Source organism: Podarcis vaucheri (genome assembly GCF_965113315.1).
Source record: "Podarcis vaucheri genome assembly, chromosome: 14".
NCBI lineage: Eukaryota > Metazoa > Chordata > Lepidosauria > Squamata > Lacertidae > Podarcis > Podarcis vaucheri.
In genome coordinates, this window is record NC_138752.1 from 48,674,424 (window position 1) to 48,701,233 (window position 26,810).

The following is a 26,810-nucleotide window of genomic DNA, read 5'->3' on the forward strand; positions in this document are numbered from 1 at the left end:
TAGGTACATAAATTACCATATAGCATATATTCAACACAAAACAATGGCAGTTTGTTGTTGACAAAGGACAGCTGGACATAGAAAGGGCCCCATTACCTTCAGTACCTTGTGGGATGGGGGGGGGGACTCAGCCAGGTGGGGTATAAATAATAAAATGAAAATAATAAAATAGTATTAGTATTCAGGAGAAGAAAAGTCTCAGGAGTAAACCCTACGTAAATCCAGGATGGAGAACCCTAAGACAGTTGCACCTAAGGGGGGTCACTTCAGTGCTGCTAACACAGTGGTTTGAACTTCACCTCCAGAAGTGCACTCCATTGTCTCTCAAGAAAGATGCCAACAACATTAGAAAATGGGATACTGAACAGTGGAGATATATTTATCTTTTGCCTGCCTACAGTCCCAATTTCAGGCACGTGTAAGTCCCACTGTAGGATTTACTCTTGAGAAAATACACATAGGGTTGCAGTTTTATTTTTTGTGTGACCACCAACTTCTAAAAGCACAGGAGCAAGGCAAGTGGGGAGAAAAAAGTGGCAACCTTGTAAAAACATCATGTTGATGAATTGCGTCCCAAAAGCTCCATTCAGTCTTTCCAGCTTTTTAAGATTGGTATAGTCTGATTATACTCTCTGCTATGTTACCTCCAAAGTCACCAGATAAATAGATTTTATGATTTATTTAAGGAATGTGTACCCCGTTCACTATATAAGACCATCACATATGACAGTTACATGTATGTTGTGTTGCTTCCTGCACTGAAATGCTTTCAGGGCGGGAAATGCGTATGAAGCAGCCCTCTAGGCTGTCAATCTGATCTGCTTATCCTCCCCGGGAAGAGACAGAGTTGCTTGTTGTTTTCACCTGCCACCCGGTATTGTCAGTGTTTCAACATTTTTTACTTTTCACTAGAGGAAAGGTGGTATTCTTCAGGGAAGAAAGCAGTCTGCAGGACTCTTCTGTATGTTATAGAGAGTGGTTTTTAAAACCTTGCATCGGATGAAGTAGATTTGTACCTACAAAAGTATGTATTGATTTAAATTGCCAAGGGTGTATATAGTGGTTAGAGTGTCATACTAGCACCTGGGAGACCAGGGTTCAAATCTCCACTCAGCCATAGAGCTCTCTGGGTGACCTTGGGCTAGTCCCTCCCTTTCCGCCTAATCTACTTCATAAGGTTGTTGTGAGGATTATATAGGGAGGAACAGAACCATGTATGCTACCTTGGGCACCTTGTAGGAATGGAGAGATGTAAATAAACATATTAATACCAAAGACGCACTACTTTTGCTGGTGGGTTCAATTCTGTTTCTTGGGTTCAGTTTTTTAGTGTTTTATTTTTATTTAAACGTTATTTTGTTTCAACCATTGTTTGCTTCTTGTATTTTAATACTAGGGCCCCTCTTTGGGGGAAACGGTCTATTAGTAAATAATAAATGAAAAGGCTTTTTTAAAAAGCCTACACATGTTCAGGTACACCTTCTCATTATGTCTTTAAATAAATATATAGAGAGAGAACATTTGTACCCTGCTCTTCTGCCAAAATGGCTCCCGGATCTGCTTACATACAACCAGTCGACACAGGACATTCTCTGCCCTACAGGTTTACAATTTTTATTTCTTTTTAAAAGACACACAGAGGAAAAGGGACAGGGAGGGAAGCGGAAAAACAAAACACGAGCCCAAATTTCTAAACCGGTCCTATAATGACCAGCTGGCGCGGTTCAGAGGCAGGAGGTACCAGATGGAGCTGGGTTGTTTTGTTTTTGTTTTGCAAAGATGATCGGAGTGAGCCGCCAGCTCCCCCTCTCTTGATGGAACGGCTGCCCAATAAATGTTTTCCTGAAAGAAAGAAAAAATGCTCTGCGTATGCTCAGAGGAACTCTGCCCGAGGTGCAAAAAAGCACTGAAGATCAAAACTGGCAGCTCTGATAACGGGGAGGGGGCAGAGCTTGTGCGTTCTAAAGGGAGCTCGAACGCTCTCAGCCAATTGCGTGCGAGGCAAGGTAGGGAGGCCCGGGCCGCTTTCCCTCGATTGGCTATGACGCAGACGGAGGACTGGCAGTCGGATCGCTCTGATTGGCTGCGGACCGAGGCAGAAAGTGCTGAGAGTTCCATTCCGCGGAGCGCGCTGGGCCTTGAGGATTTAAGCCTAGGAGTCGAGGGGAAACTTGCCCTTTCTTTCGAGGGATTCTCCAGCACGTGGCGGGGAATTGAGGAATCCGGTAAGTATTGAGGGTGTGGGTTTGCAGACTCTTTCCCCCTTTTCCGTGCTAGTGCTGTGCTTGGCTGTCCACCCATATTTTATCTCCTCCTGCGCGGCAGGCAGAAATCCAACAGGTGAAGCCTCACTTTCTCTCCCTAGAAAAGCTGCACCTGTTGCATTTGCCGCCCTGTGCACGGCTCTTAAAAGGCAGAGGAGACCTATCAAGTAAGGTGAAATGTTTGTAATCCCTAGCTTGTGGGGGTGGTGGAAATGCATAAAGTTTTCACTGTTTCAGAGGGCTGGGCTGAAGGAGGCCTGAGGGCGTTTAGTCCCCTGTAAATGTTGTTGTTTAGTCGTTTAGTCGTGTCCGACTCTTCGTGACCCCCTGGACCAGAGCACGCCAGGCACTCCTGTCTTCCACTGCCTCCCGCAGTTTGGTCAACCTCATGCTGGTAGCTTCGAGAACACTGTCCAACCATCTTGTCCTCTGCTGTCCCCTTCTCCTTGAGCCCTCCATCTTTCCCAACATCAGGGTCTTTTCCAGGGAGTCTTCTCTTCTCATGAGGTGGCCAAAGTCTTGGAGCCTCAGCTTCATGATCTGTCCTTCCAGTGAGCACTCAGGGCTGATTTCCTTTAGAATGGATAGGTTTGATCTTCTTGCAGTCCATGGGACTCTCAAGAGTCTCCTCCAGCACCATAATTCAAAAGCATCCATTCTTCGGCGACCAGCCTTCTTTTATGGTCCAGCTCTCACTTCCATACATCACTACTGGGAAAACCATAGCTTTAACTATACGGACCTTTGTTGGCAAGGTGATGTCTCTGCTTTCCCCTGTAAATACTTGCAGCCAAGTTTTTTAGAGCATGTTAGCAGTTAGATCTTGTCCTCCAGGAACGGGGAACCTGCAGCCTTCAAGAAGTTGCTGGACTCTCCATCAGTTCAGCCAGCATGGGTAGCGATCCAGGGATGTTGGAAGCTGTAATCCAGCACAGTTTGAAGTGTTGTTATACTTTGCTATATTTGCTATGTTACAGGCAACATCACAGACTTGTGAGAAAAACAGGGAGAGGATATAAACACAATAATAATTAACATGCGGATCATCAAAAATGTGCCATAAAGTGCAGGGCTAACCATCTTTATTCGTAGATGTTCCTCAAAAGCCAGAAACTTACTCATGACTAAGTGTTACAGGATTGCAGTCCTAAGCGCAGAGCCACCCCATACATATAAAGTGCACCCATGGCTTTCCCCAAGGAATCCTGGGAACTGTAGTTCTCCCCTCACAGAGCTACAGTTCCCATCACCCGTAACAAACAGCAGGTCCCTGGATTTTGTGGGGAAAGTCTTGTGCTTTGAAGCGTGTTGGGTGTGCCATAAAAGTATGGTGCAGATCTGCCCCTCGTCTTTCTGGAATATGCCAACCAGCTCATTTTTACTGCCAACAGCGGGCAGGCAGTCAAGCTGCCGCTTACCCCTTTTAAGCAAGGGCTGCAAATTTTAATGATTAAACTGAGTTATTTTCCTCAACACTGGCTGGTTCAGCTGCTATGACCAATTCCTGAATATGGATAGCTTGCCCACAGTGACCTGTCTTGCACGAGGCCACCAGCCAGAGCGATGTTATTCCAGCTATTAAAATATGCTTCAGCTGCCAATACCGTTTCAGTCCAAAGTCAAGGGTTTGCAAATGACTTGCAAAGCCCTGAACCACTTGAGACCTAAATAACCGAGCGGGATCCTCTCCCAAGTATGTCCCTACCTGGGAGTTAAGGGTGAGAGAATCTCCATGGTGTCTCACCACCAGAAACTGAACATCAGGCCAGGAGGGAAGGTCCTTTCTGCTGGGGCATCTAATCCTTGGAATTTCATGGCCCTTGGTGCCTGCGCTGATGGCTTTTAGAGGCTAAAATGCAGCTGATCACTCAGGCCTTTCACCCAGGCTGCAATCTGAAATGGTTTCAATTGTTGTCTATATTGTATTTTTATTGTCCCATTGGCATTTTATGACTTTGTTCCAGTTATATTGTCAGTCACCCAACAGAATTTAAATAGACTTAAGTAAATAAACTGGATTAGGTAACTGATTCAACTCTTAAAAAAAAGAAGGTGTACACCTCTTAACCAGAAATATTATAATGAACACAAAGTACAAACGGTAGGTGGCAGGGCATTGTTTTTATAACAAGCATTCCCCACTTTTTCTCTCTTGCATGTTTACATCATCTAAAAACAGGGAGCACCTCCTTCAGAGTGTTTGTTTTTACCCTTAGGTAAATGTAATTAGTGAATTAATCAACAAAGAAACACAATTAATTGGCTGAGATTTTCTTAGCCCCTGGATTTAACGAATATTGCTAAGCTGCGTGTTTCAGTTTGGGAGAGGATGGGTGCATAGCTTTCAGCAGAATAAAGCACAAATTATAATAAAAAGACGCCTGTGAATGTCATGCGTGGCTATTGTGGGTGTGTTGTTTCTTACACAGAGGTGCTTTTGGGGGACAAAAGGTATGTAAAGTGGCCCCCCAGGTTGTGTTGGAACTAGTAACTTTTCGTGAAGTTCTGAAGCTGATGCTCATGGGAGTCATATAAAGGACCCCTGACCATTAGGTTCAGTTGTGACCGACTCTGCGGTTGTGGCGCTCATCTCACTTTATTGGCCGAGGGAGCCGGCGTGCAGCTTCTGGGTCATGACTAAGACACTTCTGGCGAACCAGAGCAGCGCACGGAAACACCGTTTACCTTCCCGCCAGAGCAGTACCTATTTATCTACTTGCACTTAAGGGTGCTTTCGAACTGCTAGGTTGGCAGGAGCAGGGACCGAGCAACGGGATCTCACCCCGTCGCGAGGATTCGAACCGCCGACCTTCTGATCAGCAAGCCCTAGGCTCTGTGGTTTAACCCACAGTGCCACCCGCGTCGGGAGTCATATAGAGAGAGATAATTTTGAACTTGGAAGGGTTCTACGAGGGCAGTGTTAGAAACTGGGATAGAAAAGCTAGGAGCCAAATGACTTCTGGGACCTGGGTTGTGGGCACCAAAACAGAATGTCTAGTTCTCTTCCGCGGCTCCGGAAATCGCTTCTGCGCATGCCCAGATGCCGGAAATCGTGCCTGTGCATGTCCGTGGTGCCGGAAATCGCAATTTTTGGCGTCTGGGCATGCACAGAAGCTATTTCCGGCACCGCGGACATGTGCAGACACAATTTCCAGTGTCGTGCTGCGCCGGTCTGGCCCACGGCGGATTTCCGTGGTAGTGATCTGGCCCATGTCGGCTAAGCCTTGCCAACCCCTGGTCTAGTTGCCACGGAGGGTGGGGGTCGGCAACACCTTATTTATTATTTTTATAAGCATGAACCAACATGCAATTCACAAGAGACACGTTGTTAACATCACGTTTTTATCAGAAATGGTTAACACATGTTTAATTTGGTGTTGATAATAAAATTATTGGTACCATACTTCAGTTTTCAAAACACCCTACGCTTTATTGTTAAACTCCTTAACATATTGTCTGTCTTTAACATATACTTCGAAGCTTCAAAGCACACACGTTTCAGTAATCCTTGAGTGTCAGCAAAAAAACAGCACCCAGACTTTTTGAAGTGCTCGCAAATGGAGAATCTTTAGGTGCAAAATGCGCCTGGCGCCCTGCTAATTTCGAACCCTGAACGAGGGTCATGTAGCCCTTCCCCCTAAAATGCTGGGTTAGCAGTTTTTAAAGCCAGACATTCTTAGCTCTGGCCCCTCTGATGCCCAGGACAATCTTGGATGCTAGGCAGTATTTCAAAATGGACTTTAGCTGTTTGGCGATTGCGAGCTGCCTGCAGTTGCCCAATTAGCTGCACACGGCCTTTTTGCTATCCTTGAGGAGTTAACGAATAACTCGGGATGAGTTCCCCCGGTTAAGACAGCCTGAGCTTTGTTCCTGCTGCAGTTTGCGCCTGTTTAAGGCTCTGGTCCTGCCAACAAGTCATACGGAGGTCAGCAGATGAGAACCATCTGTTGATTTGGGCAGGCTGGCTTGTCAGTCTTGCTCCAGACAGGGCGGCTGCCCTGCTTCACACCTCCCAAGCTCAGAAGCAGGGGTCCACTGCAGCCACGCCATACATTTAAAGCACATGGCTTTCCCCACAAAGAGCCCTGGGAACTATAGTTTGCTAGGGGTGCTGGGAATTATAGCTCTGTGAGAGGTAAACTGCAGCTCCCAGGATTCTTTGGGAGCAGCCATGCCTGTTAAAGTGGTATAAAAGTGTTTTGCTCCATTGCTCCTCCCACTGTTGCCTCTGCCCCGCCCACCACTTGCAAGCAGCCCCCAGAAGGCGCTCTGCAAGAGGATGTGGCCCTTGGTCTGGAAAAGGCTCCCTGCCCCTGTTTGAATGGGTCCGTGGGGCAGGGTGTTTCTTCCTGATCTTTAAATACATACACTTTTGCGGTTTTTAAATATCTCTGTTGTTACGCTGGCTATATATTTACAAGTGTACTTGTATTTATTTTACAGTGGTACCTTGGTTCTCAAACGCCTTGGTACTCACACAACTTGGAACCCAAACACTGCAAACCCGGAAGTAAGTGTTCCGGTTTGCGAACATTTTTCGGAAGCCGAACATGCTCCGTTTTGAGTGTTACGCTTCCGTTTTGAGTGCCGCACTTCCATTTTGAGCGTTATGCTGTGGTCTGTCTGTTTTTGCTATTTATTTTGCGTTTTTGTGGCCCTTTTGTTTTTGTGACTGTGTGGAACCCAGTTCAGCTTTGGTTTGGTTTTGGAACAGACTTCCGGAGCGTATTAAGTTTGAGAACTAAGGTACCACTATATTATCATAAACTCCTTGGTGGCTCTGTTAAGGGCCACAAAGCAGAGTATACAGGCCTGATAGCTCACTTATCCTTTCTCAATTTCAGCTTCCAAAGTTTTGGGACTCCCTTTTGCCTGCCCTCCGGCCAATCCTCTGCCGTTCTTTCCCTCTGGGCTGCTGCAGACCTCTGCTGCCATGACCAGCCTCCCCAAAGAAAATGGAAACCCCATAACTAAGGAGGAGTGGACCTCTCACAACAAGATGGTGATGGAACCTCTAGACACCAACGACCCAGAGGTAAGAGGGCTTCTTGTTTGGACGGTGACGTCAACCAGGAGAGGATAGTATTGATTCTGGCGGAAGAAACCGGAGGGCAGGGACCGCTGTCATTCGTCGGCAATGGTTTTGAGCAACCAGGGGACAGCAGGTCATTGACTTTTACGGGCTCAGTGACGTTCATTGAGAAAATTGCACTTGGCGCTGGCTTAACCCTTTCAGATTTTCCCACCTTCCTACCTCTGCAGCAGAGAGGGGGTCTGTTTTGGCGGCCCTCCCAGATGCTGCTGGAGTCCAATTCTCTATTTTTTAAAATTTTTATTTCAAAAGCAAAAAAAAAATTGCAATCATCAAATTCAAAATGTATATTCATTTTCTAACATAAGCGTTTTACATAGATTACCTAAATTAAAATATATCTAATTTCTCCAGCCTTCCCTTTGCTATATGTAAATACAATGCAGTTAACAAATTATATTATAAATGATATTATAGGTTCCCTATACCCCCCACTCCCCTTCACCTATGTGTGATCTCAATATTTTACTTCTTCCATCTTGTTGTGTTCTATAAATGCAGCCTAATGGCAAAAAAGTGTACAAGAGCAGCATAAAAACCAACCACTGCAGGAAAAGCACATGTTTAAACAGCCTGAGGAAATAGGAAATATTGGGGGGTGTGCAAGGAACACCTTGTACACTTGAAACGAGGGATATAAATTCTGTTGATTAGTTGAAAAGAAGTCACCCAATTAGAAATGTTTCAGCCTGCAGTCCAGTTAACTAGTCACATCTAACTCTGGGCTACCTACCGTATTTTTTGCACCATAGGACGCACTTTTTCCCTCCTAAAATGCAAGGGAAAGTGTGTGTGCGTCCTATGGAGCGAATGCAGGGGGGAGGCAGGCGGGAAAAGCCCCCAAGAGCCGCACACAAGCTCTGTGCGCTCTTGCGGGCTTTTCCACAGGAGGGAGAAGGGACTGACTGGCTGCATCAGTCCCTTCTCCCACCTCCCAGAAAAGCCAGGAGAAGCCGCGATCTCTTTAAAGGGGTTGCGCGGCTTCTGCGGGCTTTTGCGAGAGGTGAGGGAATCCCCCCACCTCCCAGTAAAGCCAGGAAAGCCCTGCACAGCGTCTCCCGGCAAGGAGAGGCTGCACGGGGCTAAAGGGGAAGCCAAAACAGCGAGCGGGATCCATCCCGCTCGCTGCCTTGGCTTCCTCCATAGCTGCGCACAACCCCTCCGGCAAGGAGAGGCTGCACGGGGCTATGGATTCTTTAGCCCCACGCAGCTTCTCCCAGGAGGAAGAGGCTGCACGGGGCTAAAGAGGAAGCCAAAACAGCGAGCGGGATCCATTGTGCTCGCTGCCTTGGCTTGTGCCATAGCTGCGCGCAACCCCTCCGGCAGGGAGAGGTTGTGCGCAGCCTGTACGCTGCTCTTTGGGGCTGGGGGGGGGAATTTTTTTTTTCTTGATTCCCCCCCAAAAAAACTGGGTGCGCCCTATGGTCTAGTGCGCCCTATGGTGCAAAAAATACAGTATTTGAGAATGCCCATAGTTCAGTACATCTGCTGCCTAAAACTCTGAAAAGCTGCTGCCAGCCAGTGTGGGCCATCCTGAACTAGATGTCCCAATGGACATTTGACACAGTCATTGTCATCTTCTTTGGCTGTACTTGTAACTGAGTAAGATCGTCTTCCATAAACACGGTTTTTACAGTGGGACCGTAAGTGGATGTGGAGTCCAATTCTGGATCCACCCATCCTTCCACAGTGGGGACATTGGTTTCTGGGTGGGAGTTGATCACGGTGGGGATTTGCCAGGCGTGCCTTCCTCTTAGCACGTTTCTCCCTTGCGTCCTGAGTATGAGTGTCTTCAAAGCTCATGACACCTTTGGTAAAGGCTGTTCTCCAATTGGAGCGCTCGCAGGCCACTTTTTCCCAGTTGTCAGTGTTTATACTACATTTTTTAAGATTTCCCTTGAGAGTCTTTAAACCTCTTTTCTTGACCACCAGCATTATGCTTTCCATTTTTAAGTTCAGAATAGAGCAGTTGCTTTGGAAGACGATCAGTCACTGGCACAACATGACCAGTCCAACGAAGTTGGCATTGACGAATTATTTATTCGACACTGGTGATCTTTGCTTCTTCGAGTACACTGGCATTAGTTCGCCTGTGTTCCCAAGTGATTTTTTTCCCTCCCGGAGACACCGTTTATGGAATCGTTCGAGGAGTTGGAGATGGCGTTTATAAGTGGTCCGTGTTTCACAGCATGACATTTTACTGTGTTCCTGCACACGCTTGGTGCTGTGGGTTAAACCACAGAGCCTAGGACTTGCTGATCAGAAGGTTGGCGGTTCGAATACCCGCGACGGGGTGAGCTCCCGTTGCTCGGTCCCTGCTCCTGCCAACCTAGCAGTTCGAAAGCACGTCAAAGTGCAAGTAAATAAATAGGCACCGCTCCGGCCGGAAGGTAAACGGCGTTTCCGTTTGCTGCTCTGCTTCGCCAGAAGCAGCTTAGTCCTGCTGGCCACATGACCCAGAAGCTGTACGCTGGCTCCCTTGGGCAATAAAGCGAGATGAGCACCACAATCCCAGAGTCGGCCACGACTGGACCTAATGGTCAGGGGTCCTTTTACCTTTACCTTTCACCTTTGGGGGAAAGGTGTGCATGCAAGAGGTCCCTGGCACCTCTAGGCCGGGCGAGAAAAGACTGCCTGCATGAGACCCTGCCAGTCAGTGCCAGCAGTACTGAGCTCAGTGGCCCAATGGGTCTCACTGGGTCTAAGGCAGCTTCTTCTGTCCCCGTGTCCATTTCCTCCTCGTGCAAAGGTCTACGACATCATCAAGAAGGAGAAGCGGCGGCAGCGGCTTGGCTTGGAGCTGATTGCGTCAGAGAACTTCGCCAGCCGGGCGGTTCTGGAGGCCCTGGGCTCCTGCATGAACAACAAATATTCGGAGGGATACCCGGGACAAAGGTAGGGGTCAAAGGACTTGGGCTCCAGGCCCGGATGAGATCCTTTCCCCCCATGCCAAGCAAACTTGTCTGTGTCTCATTGTTGATAAAGGCTTCCAGTGACAGGTTGTCAGGAGCGTGCCGGCAGTAAATCACACAATCTGCACAGACCTGGCTGAGTGTCAGGCCTAAGGAGCGCAGCAACTCATCCCTGGTAGGTCTTGCCCCACGGATCTGTTGCTGAGACTGAAAGTCCCTGCCTTTCCACAGCCATCTGATTCCAATCTTTCCCAGGGCTTTCCCCAAGCAATCTGAGACGGAGCCTGCGTGCAGCCAGCCTCTCCTCCACCCTTTTTCATGCCTCTTCTGGTTCCGGGAGACAAGGGAGGCAGGCGAGCTTTTTGCAGTAGGAGAGGGAGGCATCCATGATTCTTCACCAGCTTGACTCCTCTCAGCCTCTTGATCTCCCTCTTCCCCTGCTTCAGCTTCTACCACTGATTCTGCACTTCCCTCTGCCACAGACTCCCCCAGCTCACTAAACCCTGTTACCTCTTGTCCCACCACCAGTCTTCAGGCTCTGAGCCTTCATCCCTTGGGGGTTCCTCAGCTGGTTCCTCCCACCATTCCTCTGCACCCAACCAGTCAATGACATGGTCATCGCCCATAGGACGCACCTAGTTTTTTGGGGGGAAATAAAGGGGGGGAATTTCCTTTATTTCCCCCCCAAAACCAGGTCGGGGAATCCAAACCAGGTCGGGGAACAGCGGGATGGCGGCGCTCCGCCTCCCCGCTGTCCCCCGAGCTTGTGGGGCTGCCCAATGTCTGCCCGAAGCGCGGGGCGCTCTGCTTCAGCGCTCCCTGCGCTCCGTGCAGCAGGCTGCTATCTGCGGGAACTCCCGTGGGCTCCCCAGGCTTGCTGATAGCTTCCTGAAGCCTGGAGAGCGAGAGTGGTCGGTGCGCACCAACCCCTCTCGCTCTCCAAGCTTCAGTGAAATCCTGCATTCGTCCCATAGGACACACACAGATTTCCCCTTCATTTTTGGAGGGGAAAAAGTGCATCCTATAGGGCGAAAAATACGGTATAAGCCAGTGCTGCGGTTATGAAAACAGAGATGCGCACACAAAACTTTCCTTCTCCTTCCTTGTTTTAGGTACTATGGTGGGACGGAGTTTGTGGATGAGCTGGAGAGGCTGTGTCAGAAAAGAGCCTTGGAGGCTTATGGGCTGGACCCACAGAAGTGGGGAGTCAATGTTCAGCCCTACTCAGGTATTCCTATCATCTAACTGGTAATCTAACTGTGGAGAGGGCTGGTTCCTCTGTGGGAATCTAGCAATATAAGCTGTAAGCCAGGCTTCCTCAACCTCGGCCCTCCAGATGTTTTGAGACTACAATTCCCATCATCCCTGACCACTGGTCCTGCTAGCTAGGGATCATGGGAGGCCAAAAACATGTGGAGGGCCAAGGTTGAGGAAGCCTGCTGTAAGCTCCTTGGATCAGAGGCCTTGCCTCTCCCTCTATAAAGCACTGTGTGCACATGGATGTCTTTGCTGGGTTCCCAATTCCTATCAGTCCCAGCCTGAGTAGTCAACGGTTGAGGGATGCAGAAACATTTGGAGCAGGGACAACCGATGGAGTGTTCTCCATCAACCCGATCATTGGTCATGCTGACGGGAACTGTAGCCCATTATATTTAGAAAGCAGTATGCTATGATCATAATAATCATAATATATTTATACATACATACATATATACATACATACCCTGCTCAACTGGTTGGGTTTCCCCAGCCACTCTGCGTGGCTCCCTACAGAATACAGTGGTGCCTCGCAAGACGAAATTAATCCGTTCCACGAGTCTCTTCGTCTAGCGGTTTTTTCGTCTTGCGAAGCAACCCTATTAGCAGCTTAGCGGATTAGCGCTATTAGCGGTTTAGCGGCTATTAAAGGCTTAGTGGCTATTAAAGGCTTAGCGGATTAGCGGCTAAAGGGCTATTAGCGGCTTAGAAAAAGGGGGGGAAAGCGGAAAAAAACCGGAACACTCGCAAGACGTTTCCGTCTTGCAAAGCAAGCCCATAGGGAAAATCGTCTTGCGAAGCAGCTCAAAAACGGAAAACCCTTTCGTCTAGCGGGTTTTCCGTCTTGCGAGGCATTCATCTTGCGGAGCACCACTGTATTAAAAACACGATAAAACTAGCTGAAGAAGTGTGCATGGACATGAAAGTTCATACCAATAACTAACTTAGTTGGTCTCTAAGGTGCTACTGGAAGGAATTTTTATATTTCTTTATTTTATTTTTTTTATTTTATTTTTTGTTTCGACTACGGCATACCAACACGGCTACCTACCTGTAACGATAAAACATCAAACATTAAAAACTTCCCTAAACAGGGCTGCCTTCAGATGTCTTCTAAAAGTCAGAGAGTTGTTTATTTCCTTGACATCTGACGGGAGAGCGTTCCACAGGGCGGGCGCCACCACTGAGAAGGCCCTCTGCCTGGTTCCCTGTAACCTCACTTCTTGCAGGGAGGGAACCACCAGAAAGCCCTTGGAGCTGGACCTCAGAACGTATGTTAGGATATGTTCAGGCTTTCTCTCCCCCCCCTCTCATTTTCAGGGTCTCCAGCGAACTTTGCAGTATACACGGCCCTCGTAGAGCCCCACGGAAGGATAATGGGCTTGGATTTGCCAGATGGAGGCCACCTGACCCACGGCTTCATGACAGACAAGAAGAAGATCTCGGCCACCTCTATCTTCTTTGAGTCCATGCCTTACAAGGTGAGTCGTGTTCCGTGCCGAAGGATCTCTGTCCTTCTTCTGAATGCAGCGATTTTTTGGGTCTTCTTCTTTGGCGATCTCTCGTAGTCGAGTAAGATTGTCTTCCATAAACACAGTTTTAACAATGGGTCCATAAGTGACTGTGGAGGCAGATTCTGGATCCACATGTCAGTCCACAGTGGGGACATTTGTTTCTGGGCGGGAGTTGATCATGGTGAGGGAGTTGATCATGGTGAGTCCAAGCGTGCCTTCCTCTTGGAGAGCCAGTGTGGTGTAGTGGTTAAGAGCGGTAGTCTCGTAATCTGGGGAACCGGGTTCGCTTCCCCGCTCCTCCACATGCAGCTGCTGGGTCACCTTGGGCCAGTCACACTTCTTTGAAGTCTCTCAGCCCCACTCACCTCACAGAGTGTTCATTGTGGGGGAGGAAGGGAAAGGAGACTGTTAGCCGCTTTGAGACTCCTTAAAGGGAGTGAAAGGCAGGATATCAAATCCAAACTCTTCTTCTCTTAGCACGTTTCTCCCTTGTGTCCTGAGTTCGAGTGTCTTCAAAGCGCAGGACACCTTTGGTAAAGGCTGCTTTTCGATTGGAGCACTCGCAGGCCACTGTTTCCCAGTTGTCGGTGTTTATACAGTCATACCTTGGGTTATAGATGCTTTGGGTTGTGTGATTTCGGGTTGCACACTGTGCCAAAACCGAAAGTACCAGAACGGGTTACTTCTGGGTTTCGGTGCTTGCACATGCGCAGAAGTGCTAAATTGTGCTTTGCGCATGCGCAGAAGCCCCCGGATTGTGACCTGCGTGTGTGCTGACTCGGCATTGCGGACACTGCGGGTTGCGAATGTGCTTCCCGCATGGATCATGTTCGCAACCCGAACGTCCTCTGTACTACATTTTTTTCAGATTTGCCTTGAGAAAGTCTTTGAATCTCTTTTGTTGACCACCAGCATTACGCTTTCCATTTTAAAGTGTGTGGTGGTTGAGCACTTGGCTGCCTAAGAATGCGTTCAGAAGTTTCTTTGCCACAGCTCTACCTTGGCACCGTATCCTGGTAGCCAATTCAGCTTGCAGTTGTGTAATGAGATATGTGAGGCACCAAGCATGAGCCAGCCCCTTGCAAGCTTGAGAACTGTCTGCTAGGGCCCTTCCCTGGTGCCTGCTGGAGCCTCTGCGGCCAGTCTCCTCTTCTGGTGTCTACTGTAGCTGATCCTGTTGAACTGTTCTTGGTCCTCCTGCTCACCAGGTCAACCCTGAAACTGGTTACATCGACTATGACAGGCTGGAGGAGAATGCCCGCTTGTTCCACCCAAAGCTGATCATCGCAGGTAAGACGATTGGTGGAGATGTACCCTTACTAACGTTCTGTAATCGCCAACAATCCCCCTGCTCCACCAGGGCCAGGGCCTTCTCAGTGATGGCTCCGGCCTGCTGGAAAGCTCTGTCCCATGAGACCAGGGCCCTGCAGGATTTAACTTCCTTCCACAGGACCTGTAAGACAGAGCTATTCCGCCTGGCTTTCAATTTGAACTTAGCCTGATCTTTTATTCCCCTTACTTCCCTCCCCCTCCCCTTTTTATGAAGATTACCCGCTCTGGGTTCTCACAGCCAATTCTCCCCTGGTCTCCTCGCTGGCCCAAATAGGACTAATTTAGCCAGCTAGCCCTGGTGATCATCTAATGTTTATTGGATGGATTTTCCCCCTAAATTGATTTTTGAATTCTGAATTTATTGTTATTCACGTTTTATACTGTATTTTATGCTGTTTTTTGTTGCATCAATTAAGTGTTTTAAATTTCCCAGCTGGTCTTGGGCATTCTGAATGGTCTCTTCTCTCCTAGGGGTCAGCTGCTATTCGCGGAACCTGGACTACGCTCGCATGAGGAAGATTGCCGATGAGAATGGGGCATACCTGATGGCTGACATGGCTCACATCAGTGGCTTGGTGGCCGCCGGTGTGGTGCCGTCCCCCTTCGAGCACTGCGACGTGGTCTCGACCACGACGCACAAAACTCTGCGGGGGTGCCGGGCGGGCATGATTTTCTTCCGGAAAGGTGAGGATTGCGGCGTAGAACAACTGCCTGTTTTTTCCAGGAAGGGGGTGAACTTAGGGGTGGGCAATCAGGGGCCACATGCATCAGGAAATGGGTGGTTGGGGGCCGAAGTGGGGGCAGTGCCCAAGGTTGCTGGTGCTATTTACACTCCTTTCAGTGCTTATTCACCGGCAGCCTCAATTGTGATGGGGACAAAGGTGCTGCTAAGACTTAATATAGGCAGCTAGGTAAAGGTAAAGGGACTCCTGACAATTAGGTCCAGTCGTGGCCGACTCTGGGGTTGTGGTGCTCATCTCGCTTTACTGGCCGAGGGAGCCGGCGTACAGCTTCTGGGTCATGTGGCCAGCATGACTAAGCCGCTTCTGGCGAACCAGAGCAGCGCACGGAAACACCGTTTACCTTCCCGTCGGAGCGGTACCTATTTATCTACTTGCACTTTGACCTGCTTTCGAACTGCTAGGTTGGCAGGAGCAGGGAAGAACAACGGGAGCTCACCCCGTCATGGGGATTCGAACTGCCGACCTTCTGATCAGCAAGTCCTAGGCTCTGTGGTTTAACCCACAGCGCCACCCGCGTCCCAATATAGGCAGCTAAGAATAAATAAATTTGTTCTCCAAGCCAACTTCATTTGGCCCTTCTCATATCCCCAAGTAATGCTAATGCTGTCAATTCTTATTTTGTAATTAAGTAAATTTCTAGGAACTCTATATACAGTCGTACCTTGGTTCTTGAATGGAATCCATTCCAGAAGTCTGTTCAAAAACCAAAGCGCGGCTTCTGATTGGCTGCAGGAGCTTCCTGTACTCAAGCGGAAGCTGCGTCAGACGTTTAGGTTCCAAAAAACGTTCGCAAACTGGAACACTTATTTCCGGGTTTGCGGCCTTCAGGAGCCAAAACGTTCGAGTCACAAGACATCTCGAGAACCAAGGTACGACTGTAATGGTTTTATTATACAGTGGTACCTCGGGTTATACACGCTTCAGGTTACAGACTCTGCTAACCCAGAAATAGTACCTCGGGTTAAGAACTTTGCTTCAGGATGAGAACAGAAATCGTGCTCCGGCGGCGCGGCGGCAGCAGCAGGAGGCCCCATTAGCTAAAGTGGTGCTTCAGGTTAAGAACAGTTTCAGGTTAAAAATGGACCTCCTGAACGAATTAAGTACTTAACCCGAGGTACCACTGTATTTATTTATTTATTGCATTCATAGACCAGCTTTTTGTCCATGGTTCATTTAATCCACACACAACAACCCTGTGAGGCAGCGACTGTCCCAAGGTTGCCCAGTGAGCTTCATGGCAGGATTCGAACCCTGGTCTCCCAGTCCAAATCTGACGCACCAACCACTACACCACCACTGAAGTCCTTTTGTACTGAGAGACACCATTGCTCTGCCTCCCCTGGTGCTTTCTACTCTAATGGGGAGAAGCTCCCCCATCGCCTGCTTGCCTGCGCTTTTAACTGGCGACGCCAGGAATCGCACACAGGACCTTCCAGCGGGTGTTCTGCCGCTGAGCCGCAACCTCTCTCAGTAGCTGATTGCGTTTGGAGTTGAGCATTTGGCTCTAGGTGACTGCAGAGTTGAAGCCAAGGGGAAGGATTAGCCTAGAGCAGCAGTAGCAGCACCCCAAAAACTCCTGCCCCAAATTGCCCTCCTCCTTTCTGTTCTCCTCAGGTGCCCGCAGCGTGGATCCGAAAACGGGGAAAGAAATCCTGTACAACTATGAAAGCCTGATCAACCAAGCAGTGTTTCCTGGGCTACAGGGAGGGCCGCACAACCACGCCATTGCAGGTGAGGCAGTCTCTCTAAAACAGGGAGACTGGAGGCAGTGGCGTAGCATGGGTTGTCAGCACCCGGGGCAAGGCAAGTAATTTGCGCCCCCTAACCCCTAACCTGCCGCCGCTGCCAGCTTCTTCTTGCTGCTGCCTGGGCTGGTCTGGTGTGGTTCTCTCCCGCGCTCAGCGCTGCGCTGGGCGGCCGCTGCACTGTGCCTCCCCCAGATAGTCCCTCGCTCTCTCTCCGCACCGCACGCCTGGCACCCACCCCCTCCACAGTGGGTGGCGACCCAGCGGCTCGGATCAGATTCGCACAGCCAGCACTGCAGTGAGAGAGAGTGAGTGAGCCAGGTAGGGGCAGAGAGCTGCGAGTGCGAGTGCGCCCCCCCCAGATGTTGCGCCCGGTGCGGCTGCCCCCCCCTGCACCCCCCACGCTACGCCACTGACTGGAGGTAGACTGCTAGCTCTATGAGCAGGGTGGATAAAAATCAATGATTTAATTTTATTTTATTTTTAAAGGATTTTTTTTATTTAAATCAGATTTTTAAAATTTAAATCAGATTTTTAAAATAAAATGTTTTTGGAGGAAAGATCTTTCTAAAGGTAGTTTTCTATTTAAGTTACATTATAGTCCAAAGGCTATTCATCAGCAAATAAGGGTTTGTTTAAAGTTTTTCATATGTGCTAAAACTCAGTCTAAATTAGTTTGACACATGTGCTTTAATGTTATTGCTTTAGTTAAATAAACTGTTTAAATTGTTATTAAGGAAATGATTATTTTTCTCCTGCCAATAAAGTACAGCAGAAAAGTTGTCAAAATATAGTTAACTTACTAAGCATCACAATAATTTCATAATTACCTGTCTATGTATTTCTAATAGAATAACCAAATCAGTAGTTTTTGATATAACTGTAAAAACTACTCTGAAAATTTATTATTCCAAAAGCGAAACCTTCCTCTCATTGTAAATATTAAGATTATACCAGCAAGAATGAGTTTTCAGGGTGTGTGTGTGTGATGATTTAAATCAAGTCTTACTGACTAGTGATTTAAATTGTGATTTAAATCAAATCCCCCCTGTTTATGAGTGATCTGTGATAGATCTGGCGGAAGGGTAACAAGAAGGGAGGGAGGGGGTTTCAGAATCTGGGAGCAGCCACCGAAAAGGCCCAAGAAGATGGAGGTGTTCGATGAGACATCTTTCTCCGTTCCACACACCCCTGACCACCTCCTCTCTTCTTTTTTGTCCAGGAATTGCGGTAGCTCTGAAGCAAGCCATGACTCCGGAATTCAGAGCTTACCAGAGGCAGGTCGTCGCCAACTGCAAGGCCTTATCCAACGCCCTCGTTGGCTTGGGATATCACATTGTTACAGGTAAGGAACAGCTAGGACACAGGACACAAAACACACAAACACACACAGAGAGAGAGAGAGAAAGAGTCGGCCCTGTCAGGAAGAAACATTTGTTGTTGTTGTTGTTTAGTCGTTTAGTCGTGTCTGACTCTTCATGACCCCATGGACCAGAGCACGTCAGGCGCTCCTGTCTTCCACTGCCTCCCACAGTTTGGTCAAACTCATGCTGGTAGCTTCAAGAACACCATCCAACCATCTCATTCTCTGTCGTCCCTCTTCTCCTTGTGCCCTCCATCTTTCCCAACATCAGGGTCTTTTCCAGGGAGTCTTCTCTTCTCATGAGGTGGCCAAAGTCTTGGAGCCTCAGCTTCAGGATCTGTCCTTCCGGTGAGCACTCAGGGCTGATTTCCTTCAGAATGGAGAGGTTTGATCTTCTTGCAGTCCGTGGGACTCTCAAGAGTCTCCTCCAGCACCATAATTCAAAAGCATCAATTCTTCGGCTATCAGCCTTCTTTATGGTCCAGCTCTCACTTCCATACATCACTACTGGGAAAACCATGGCTTTTACTATACGGACCTTTGTTGGCAAGGTGATGTCTCTGCTTTTTAAGATGTTGTCTAGGTTTGCCATCGCCTTTCTCCCAAGGAGCAGGCGCCTTTTAATTTCGTGACTGCTGTCACCATCTGCACTGATCATGGAGCCCAAGAAAGTAAAATCTCTCACTGCCTCCATTTCTTCCCCTTCTAATAATTGCCACACACAGGAAGAACCAAGGAGTTTGAATGCTTCACCTGTAGTTGTATACATCATTTAATGCGGCGATACAAAGGGAAGGTGTTAATATAAGGGATTGTTATGATATAAGGGGTTGTTATTTTTACTGGAGCGTAATTGAAATTTATAAGGTTTTGGAATGCAGAAATAAAGTAAATCACCAAACCATCAATTCTAGCACGGGGTGGGGGGGGGTGGGACGGGACGGGACGGGACGGGGACCTAAATTGTATAATTTGGCATCTCAATTACTGATATTTCTCAGTGCTTTTTTTCTTAAAAAAAGGTGTTTAAGGGTGCTTTCATTTTCCTACTCATATTGAAATACTGCCCCTTAATGAGGGCACACTTAGATTCACAAAATGTTTAGGGGTATGTGTGCCCCTGTCAGGAGTTCAGCCTACACTTGAGTAGGACCCTGGCAGAGACACGTGCCCGACTGGCATGTTCCCTCCCTCCTAGTCGATCGTTTGGGAGCTTCAAAAGCTTTCTTCTGCCCGAACATCACAGCAACCAATGCCAACAGACACCGACACACTTAGGGATCTGCAGAGTTTGCGCATCATGTGTGACAGACCTCAGCAACTCAGCATTTTGGCTAATCTACTTTATTTACATATAAACACACACGGAGCACTGCAACATGGCTCCCTCTCTCTCTAGCATCAGACAGCAAAGAGAAAAAACAAAGGACAATAGTCCCACTTCACGGAACACAGTAACACAAACATCCTGTCTCCGTCACTTCCCACTTTGTGGAGTCAAAACATACCACGTCATGTGAAAGACAACAATCCCATGACTTCAATCATGGAGCAGGAATTCTAACAGCCCCTACGTACCCCCAGAAAACAAAAGTACTGGTATTACTAATTGTATTATAATTTGGCATTGTTATAATGAGGCTGTTACTGGATTGTTGTAATTGAAAACTAGTAAAAATTATTATTGAAAGGAAGAAAGAGAACAAGAAAGAGTCACCCCTGCTTTCCCTTACAAGCGAGGCTGCGAGTGTGAACCTCTGCCCCTTTATTAATATCTGGTGTTGCTTCCAGGTAAATTGGCTGGAGGTTATAGAATCATAGAATCATAGAATCATAGAGTTGGAAGAGACCACAAGGGCCATCGAGTCCAACCCCCTGCCAAGCAGGAAACACCATCAGAGCACTCCTGACATATGGTTGTCAAGCCTCTGCTTAAAGACCTCCAAAGTAGGAGACTCCACCACACTCCTTGGCAGCAAATTCCACTGTCGAACAGCTCTTACTGTCAGGAAGTTCTTCCTAATGTTTAGGTGGAATCTTCTTTCTTGTAGTTTGGATCCATTGCTCCGTGTCCGCTTCTCTGGAGCAGCAGAAAACAACCTTTCTCCCTCCTCTATGTGACATCCTTTTATATATTTGAACATGGGTATCATATCACCCCTTAACCTCCTCTTCTCCAGGCTAAACATGCCCAGCTCCCTTAGCCGTTCCTCATAAGGCATCGTTTCCAGGCCTTTGACCATTTTGGTTGCCCTCCTCTGGACACGTTCCAGTTTGTCAGTGTCCTTCTTGAATTGTGGTGCCCAGAACTGGACACAGTACTCCAGGTGAGGTCTGACCAGAGCAGAATACAGTGGCACTATTACTTCCCTTGATCTAGATGCTAGACTCCTATTGATGCAGCCCAGAATTGCATTGGCTTTTTTAGCTGCCGCGTCACACTGTTGGCTCATGTCAAGTTTGTGGTCAACCAAGACTCCTAGATCCTTTTCACATGTACTGCTCTCAAGCCATATCTGGGGACAGAGTCTGCAAATTCCTCACCTCTGCTTTAGAGAACGTAGCTTGGATCGTACCCTTGAGCTGCCAGATAACAGTTTTGTTTTGCTCCATGGGATGCCTGGGGGTGGGGGTGGGGCTGAAATCTCAGTCCCAGAAGCTAAAAGCCTCTTATTTTATTTATTCATTACACTTTATATACCACCATTCCACCCCCTTCGAGGAGCTCAAGGAGGTATACGTCGTTCTCCCCTTCCTCATTTAATCCGTACAACAACCCTGCGCGGTAGGTTAGGCCAAGAGGCTGCGACTGGCCCAAGGTCACCAAGTGACTGTGGCCAGCCAAGCAGGGAGGATTTGAACCCTGGTCTCCCAGGTCCTAGCCCAACGCTCTAAACTTCTGCACCATACTGGCTAGCAAAACACTTGCTAGAGAGAGCAAGATTCAAGTCTCAAGAAGCCAAGGGGTGGAGATTCAGCCCAGGTCCAAAAGATGTTCCAAAGTCTAGGCCAGGCAAGAGCCTAAAGTGAAGGGCACAGGTTGTTTTAGCGGCCGGGGATGATGTAATTTACCGTATTTTTCGCTCTATAAGCCACACTTTTCCCCTCCTAAAAAGTAAGATGAAATGTGTGTGCGTCTTATGGAGCAAATGCAGGCTGCGCGGCTATCCCAGAAGCCAGAACAGCAAGAGGGATCGCTGCTTTCGCTGCACAGCGATCCGTCTTGCTGTTCTGACTTCGCTTCTCTGGAGACGCACTGCATAGCTTTCCCTCTCTGCACTTTCTCTTCAGCAAAGCGGGAGGAGAAACGGAGAGGCGCTGCGCAGAGAGGGAGAGAATATTTTTTTTCTTGTTTTCCTCCTCTAAAACTAGGTGCGTCTTATGGTCGGGTGCGTCTTATAGAGCGAAAAATATGGTATATTACCTTGTGATTTAGCAGCATCAACATGACCTGTTCTAGACGCTTAAAACGCGAAGCCAATTCTTATCTGCTTGTCCTACTGAAGTGATGCTTGCAAACTTCGCTGGCAGCTGCCATGTTCCTCGTTTCCCTCTGCTGCCCCCCCCAATCACCCTTGCAAATTTGGGGTGGCATGAGTGAGTCACTGCTGGCGTTTGGCTCTTCTCCTAGGCGGCTCCGACAACCATTTGATCCTGGTGGACCTGCGCAGCCGAGGCACGGACGGAGGGCGGGCCGAACGTGTTCTTGAGCTCTGCTCCATTGCATGCAACAAGAACACCTGCCCAGGTGAGAGTGGCCAAGCTTGAAGAGGTTCTTCACAGTGCGTAGCAATGGCCAAGCATCTGCCTCACAGCGCTGGGGGTTAGCAGTTTTAAGAAATGCCTGGTGTAGGGGTTGTGTATTGAAACTAGGAGAGGGATACAGTGGTACCTTGGGTTACAGACGCTTCAGGTTACAGACTCTGCTAACCCAGAAATAGTACTTCGGGTTAAGAACTTTGCTTCAGGATGAGAACAGAAATCGCGTGGCGGAGGTGTGGCGGCAGCGGGCGGCCCCATTAGCTAAAGTGGTACCTCAGGTTAAGAACAGTTTCAGGTTAAGAACGGATCTCCAAAACGAATTAAACTCTTAACCCGAGGTACCACTCTATATTTCTTAGATGTTATCCTTCCTGACTCACATTTGGGAGTTCCACAAAGTACTTCCTCTTGTCATTCCATCGGCCGGTGAATTCGGATCCTCCTAGCTGGGTATGAACAGGCCTAGTCTGCCCACTGATTTCTCTGGCCTCATCTTGCCCACTCTGCCTGGCAAGCACTCTACCAGGCAGAGAAGGATCTTTCCTGGACCCAAGACCCCTTTAACTAGTGGTCCAGGGGGTAGCCTTTGGCAGCAAGTGCACACTTTCCTCTGAGTCACTACCCCTCCCATTTGGGGAGGAATTCAGGAAGGATGGGAAAGTAGACCTGAAGGAGCATCTCCACCCCCATCGTTCAGCCCGGACACTGAGGTCCAGCTCCGAGGGCCTTCTGGCAGTTCCCTCCCTGCGAGAAGTGAGGTTACAGGGAACCAGGCACAGGGCCTTCTTGGTAGTGGCGCCTGCCCTGTGGAACGCCCTCCCATCAGATGTCAAGGAAATAAACAACTATCGGACTCTTAGAAAACATCTGAAGGCAGCCCTGTTTAGGGAAGTTTTTGATGTTTGATGTTTTATTGTGTTTTTAATGTTCTGTTGGAAGCCACCCAGAGTGGCTGGGGAGCCAGATGGGCGGGGTATAAGTTATAAATTACTTTTATTATTATGAATAATAGAATCGTAGAGTTAGACAGGACCACAAGGGTCGTCTAGTCCAACCCCCTGCAATGCAGGGATCTTTCACACAACGTGGGGCTCGAACCCACAACGCTGTGATCCCATGTTCTACCAACTGACTGTCCTTTATTTTGTCACTGCTGCTGTCCTTTGGGGAAGCCTTGTCCAAACCATTAGAGTCACCAGTTTTGAGGGTTTAAACTGTTGGGAGCCGCCTGGCATGGCTGGAGAAATAATAAATTAGAAATAAATTATTATTATTATTATTATTATTATTATTATTATTATTATTATTATTATTATTATTTATTATAAAGCAGCAACTTTAGAAGACTGCTGGGTAGGAAAACTGAGGATTTAAATAACAGACTTCAGTTTTTGTGCAGTTTATCTATGCAATGTATAAAACTGGCCAGCTGACCGTGTCTTTGGATTCAACCCTCGGCCTCTTTCCTCGTGCTTAGGAGACAAGAGTGCCCTGCGCCCCAGCGGTCTTCGGCTGGGAACACCAGCCCTTACCTCCAGGGGATTCTTGGAAGAGGACTTCCGGAAAGTCGCTCACTTCATCCATAAAGGTAGGAAGGTGCCTGTGGGCATGGGAGCTCTGTTTTTGGAGATCTGGGCTTTGCTTTCTACCTCATTTTCGCCTGCAGCCTCTGCCTTAGGTGAACGCTGGTTTCATCCCCTCACTTATTTGCAGAATGATTTGGAAGTGCCATCTAATTACAGGTAGATAGCAGTGTTGGTCTGCCATAGTCGAAACAAAATAAAATAAAAAAATCCTTCCAGTAGCACCTTAGAGACCAACTAAGTTTGTTATTGGTATGAGCTTTCGTGATGTTTGTTTCAAATGCAAATTCATACTAGGTTGCACCTTGTTTCAGGTGTGAGGAACCTGCGCTCCCCCCCCCCATTATCTTGCTTATTTACACCCCACCATTTTCTCCAGCGAGCCCAAGGTGGCGCCCATGCTTCCCCCTCCTCATTTAATCCACACAACAACCCTGTGAGGTAGGTTAGGCCAAGAGGCAGTGACTGCTCCAAGGCTACTTCCGGAGCTTCCTGACTGAGTGGGGATTTGAACCCTGGCCTCCCCAGGTCCTAGTTTGACCCTCTAACCCAGTGTTTCCCAACCTTTTTGGGGCAAAGGCACACTTGTTTCATGAAAAAAATCTCGAGGCACACCACCATGCCAGATGGGGAAAGGTCACTTTTTACTTATGTAAAAATAAAATAAAAAAGTAACAGCATAGAAGGTAATGGTTAGGCTAGCATCCCTCTTCCAAATATGCTAGGTTTTTATTTGCAGGGACTGTTCTACATGGGAAAGCATTCAGCGCTGTCATTCTCCCATCTGCCATCTGAATTGGTACTATTCTGGGTCAACTTACTCTGCTGCATGTGTAGATGAAAATGGCACCAAGTGTGGGGGAGGGGGCAGAACAGGTTTCAGATACAGGATATTAAGCATACACGTACTTCAGATTGAACTGGTTGCTTGCTTTGCAAGTTTTCATTTCCCAAATGACTGCCTTGGCAAGCGCAATACCTACCAGGCTCAACGCCGGTCTCGCGCTGCCGCTTCCCGCGCTCTCAAGGACCCGGGAGGAGGAAGGCGTGAAGGGAATCCCGAAGGCGCGAAAACCTCGCGCATGCGCAGGCCTTCCGCCTGCGACAGCCCAGTAGGCCGGCCGAAGCGAGCGGCGATGGGATGTGGGAGGGAGGGAGCTCGCCGCCCGCGTGTGCCTATGTGGGGCACGTTACAGCCCCGTGACGTCAGCGCCACGCAGGCAGCCAGACAGGCAGACGGCGAGAGCCCCGCGCTGGGCGGCCTCTCCTCGCCGCCGCCGCCCCGCCTCTCGCCGCCCGACTCGCCCGCCTCCCTCCCACGGCACACCAGGCAACGTCTCGCGGCACACTAGTGTGCCGCGGAACACCGGTTGGAAAACACTGCTCTAACCACTACACCACTCTGCCTCTTGCTAGACCACTATTTCCTTCATCCCAGATCATTGGCCATGCTTGTCTTGGGCTGGTGGTAGTTGGAGCTCGATAGCATCTGGAGGGCGGCCCTTCAGAGGATTTGGGCTGGCACATTTGAGGAGTTAGGTAAAGGTAAAGGGACCCCTGACCATTAGGCCCAGTCATGGCCGACTCTGGGGTTGTGGCGCTCATCTCACTTTATTGGCCGAGGGAGCCGGCGTACAGCTTCCAGGTCATGTGGCCAGCATGACTAAGCCACTTCTGGCGAACCAGAGCAGCGCATGGAAACGCAGTTTACCTTCCCGCCGGAGTGGTACCTATTTATCTACTTGCACTTTGATGTGCTTTCGAACTCCTAGGTGGGCAGGAGCAGGGACCGAGCAACGGGAGCTCACCCCGTTGCGGGGATTCAAACTGCTGACCTTCTGGCTGGCAAGTCCTAGGCTGTGTGGTTTAACCCACAGTGCCACCCGCATCCCACTCGTGGAGTTACCCTATACCAAATTGGGCCACCAGGTCAACTTGGGCAGAGCGATTGGTCCTTACTGGTTGTGGCGTCTCAACGTTTAGAGACATTTTGCGGTCCTTTAAACAGGAGGCATCTGGGATTGAACCTGGAGCCTTTCTAAATACGAAAGGCGTACGCTACCCCTGAACCACAGTCCCCGCTCCCCCTCTGATGAGGTTTTGCTGTCCAAAGTAGTAATTGATCACCCACTCAGCCGCCAAACGAGGAAATTTCTGTGTTGCCCATGCAGGTATTGAGCTCACCTTGCAGGTCCAGAGCGACATGAGTCCTAAAGCGACGCTGAGAGAGTTTAAGGAGAAGCTGGTGTCTGACGAGAAGTACCAAGCTCCCCTGAGATTCCTCCGGCAGGAGGTGGAGGCCTTTGCAGATACCTTTCCCCTCCCTGGCTTGCCTGTTCTATAAAAGTCACAGTCCCCCCGTCCCCCATGCCAGAAGAACAGCAAGGAAACTCCTGCCTGGAACAGCCGCCATTCTTCTTGGCTGCTTTGAAGTGTGGGTTGTCTCATCAAGCTGCCCTCCCGTAAGAGGGATTTAGGAGGAATCGAGGTATCTCCAGTGTTCCCTTTTCTTTACTGTTCTTACAAGCAGAGCTGCTCTTGAAACCTGCTCTTTAACCAACCTCTACCCCATCTTTTAAAAAATACGTTGCATTGAATATGGACCCCGGGAGGAAATGGGCACAGGCCAAACGTAGCTTTAGAATCCTCCGTTGGCGGGGTTAACGGCCGTATTAATGGACATCCCAGAATTATACCCCTGGCAGTGGTAAAGAGGCCCCGAGAGAGATGTGCTACACAGTTGCTGCAAATGGAAATCGCAGTAAAAATATTGCATATGGAATCAACCTATTACCCAAAGGTCTTAAATGGAAGAGGCTGAGAGATGGCGGAAGGGGGAAATGCAATGTCGACAGTAACTCGAAGCTCCCCCGAGGTTTGACTAAACGTCAAACTGGGTCACGAGGAAGAAGGAATCTGACTTTTTGCCGGGTTTGAGCTTCCTCGTTAAAGCTGGCCTGTTGGAGAAAACAGATTTACTCCAGGTCTAAGCAAGAAACAACAAAAAGATAGACCTTCGTGCTGCGGTGTCTTCAGCCAGCCAGCATAGCCGAGCCGCTTTCAAACCAGAGTTTTCTTCATTCGGGAAAACTCATACCAAAGTCTTCCTTTGCTTTGGTTTGTGGAACCCCCTGCCACAAGGATTGGGGATGGATGACTGTGAGCGTTTAGCAGGGGTATTAAGAGCACAGATCTGTCAATAGGGATCAGTCATGAAATGTGCAACCCGGAACAAAGTGCTGC

The 26,810-nt window shown here is 48.7% G+C and overlaps 1 protein-coding gene and 1 long non-coding RNA gene across 2 annotated transcripts; one reads left to right on the forward strand and one right to left on the reverse strand.

Moving 5' to 3' along the window:
- Positions 1–1,588: 1,588 nt before the first annotated feature.
- LOC309519203 lies at positions 1,589–4,241 on the reverse strand. The gene is made up of 2 exons (XR_014213751.1): positions 3,970–4,241; positions 1,589–1,842 (listed from the first exon to the last, which is right to left on the reverse strand). It is a non-coding gene; the product is annotated as an uncharacterized lncRNA (long non-coding RNA).
- On the forward strand, positions 2,027–26,545 carry SHMT1 (serine hydroxymethyltransferase 1). Its single transcript, XM_082199752.1, has 12 exons — positions 2,027–2,225; positions 7,109–7,299; positions 10,106–10,251; positions 11,381–11,496; positions 12,846–13,006; positions 14,248–14,329; positions 14,843–15,055; positions 16,729–16,845; positions 18,082–18,204; positions 21,854–21,970; positions 23,462–23,572; positions 25,739–26,545. The coding sequence occupies exons 1-12, from the start codon at positions 2,042–2,044 to the stop codon at positions 25,909–25,911; spliced, it is 1,734 nt and encodes a 577-aa protein (XP_082055878.1). The 5' UTR covers positions 2,027–2,041; the 3' UTR covers positions 25,912–26,545.
- Positions 26,546–26,810: the final 265 nt, after the last annotated feature.

Bases quoted from the DNA above. Each gene is read 5' to 3' on its own strand.
- SHMT1 (XM_082199752.1), top strand. From the start codon at position 2,042: ATGACGCAGACGGAGGACTGGCAGTCGGATCGCTCTGATTGGCTGCGG. The intron at 13,007-14,247 runs GTGAGTCGTGTT...CCTGCTCACCAG, and splicing joins TTGAGTCCATGCCTTACAAG to GTCAACCCTGAAACTGGTTA. The intron at 23,573-25,738 runs GTAGGAAGGTGC...TTGCCCATGCAG, and splicing joins CGCTCACTTCATCCATAAAG to GTATTGAGCTCACCTTGCAG.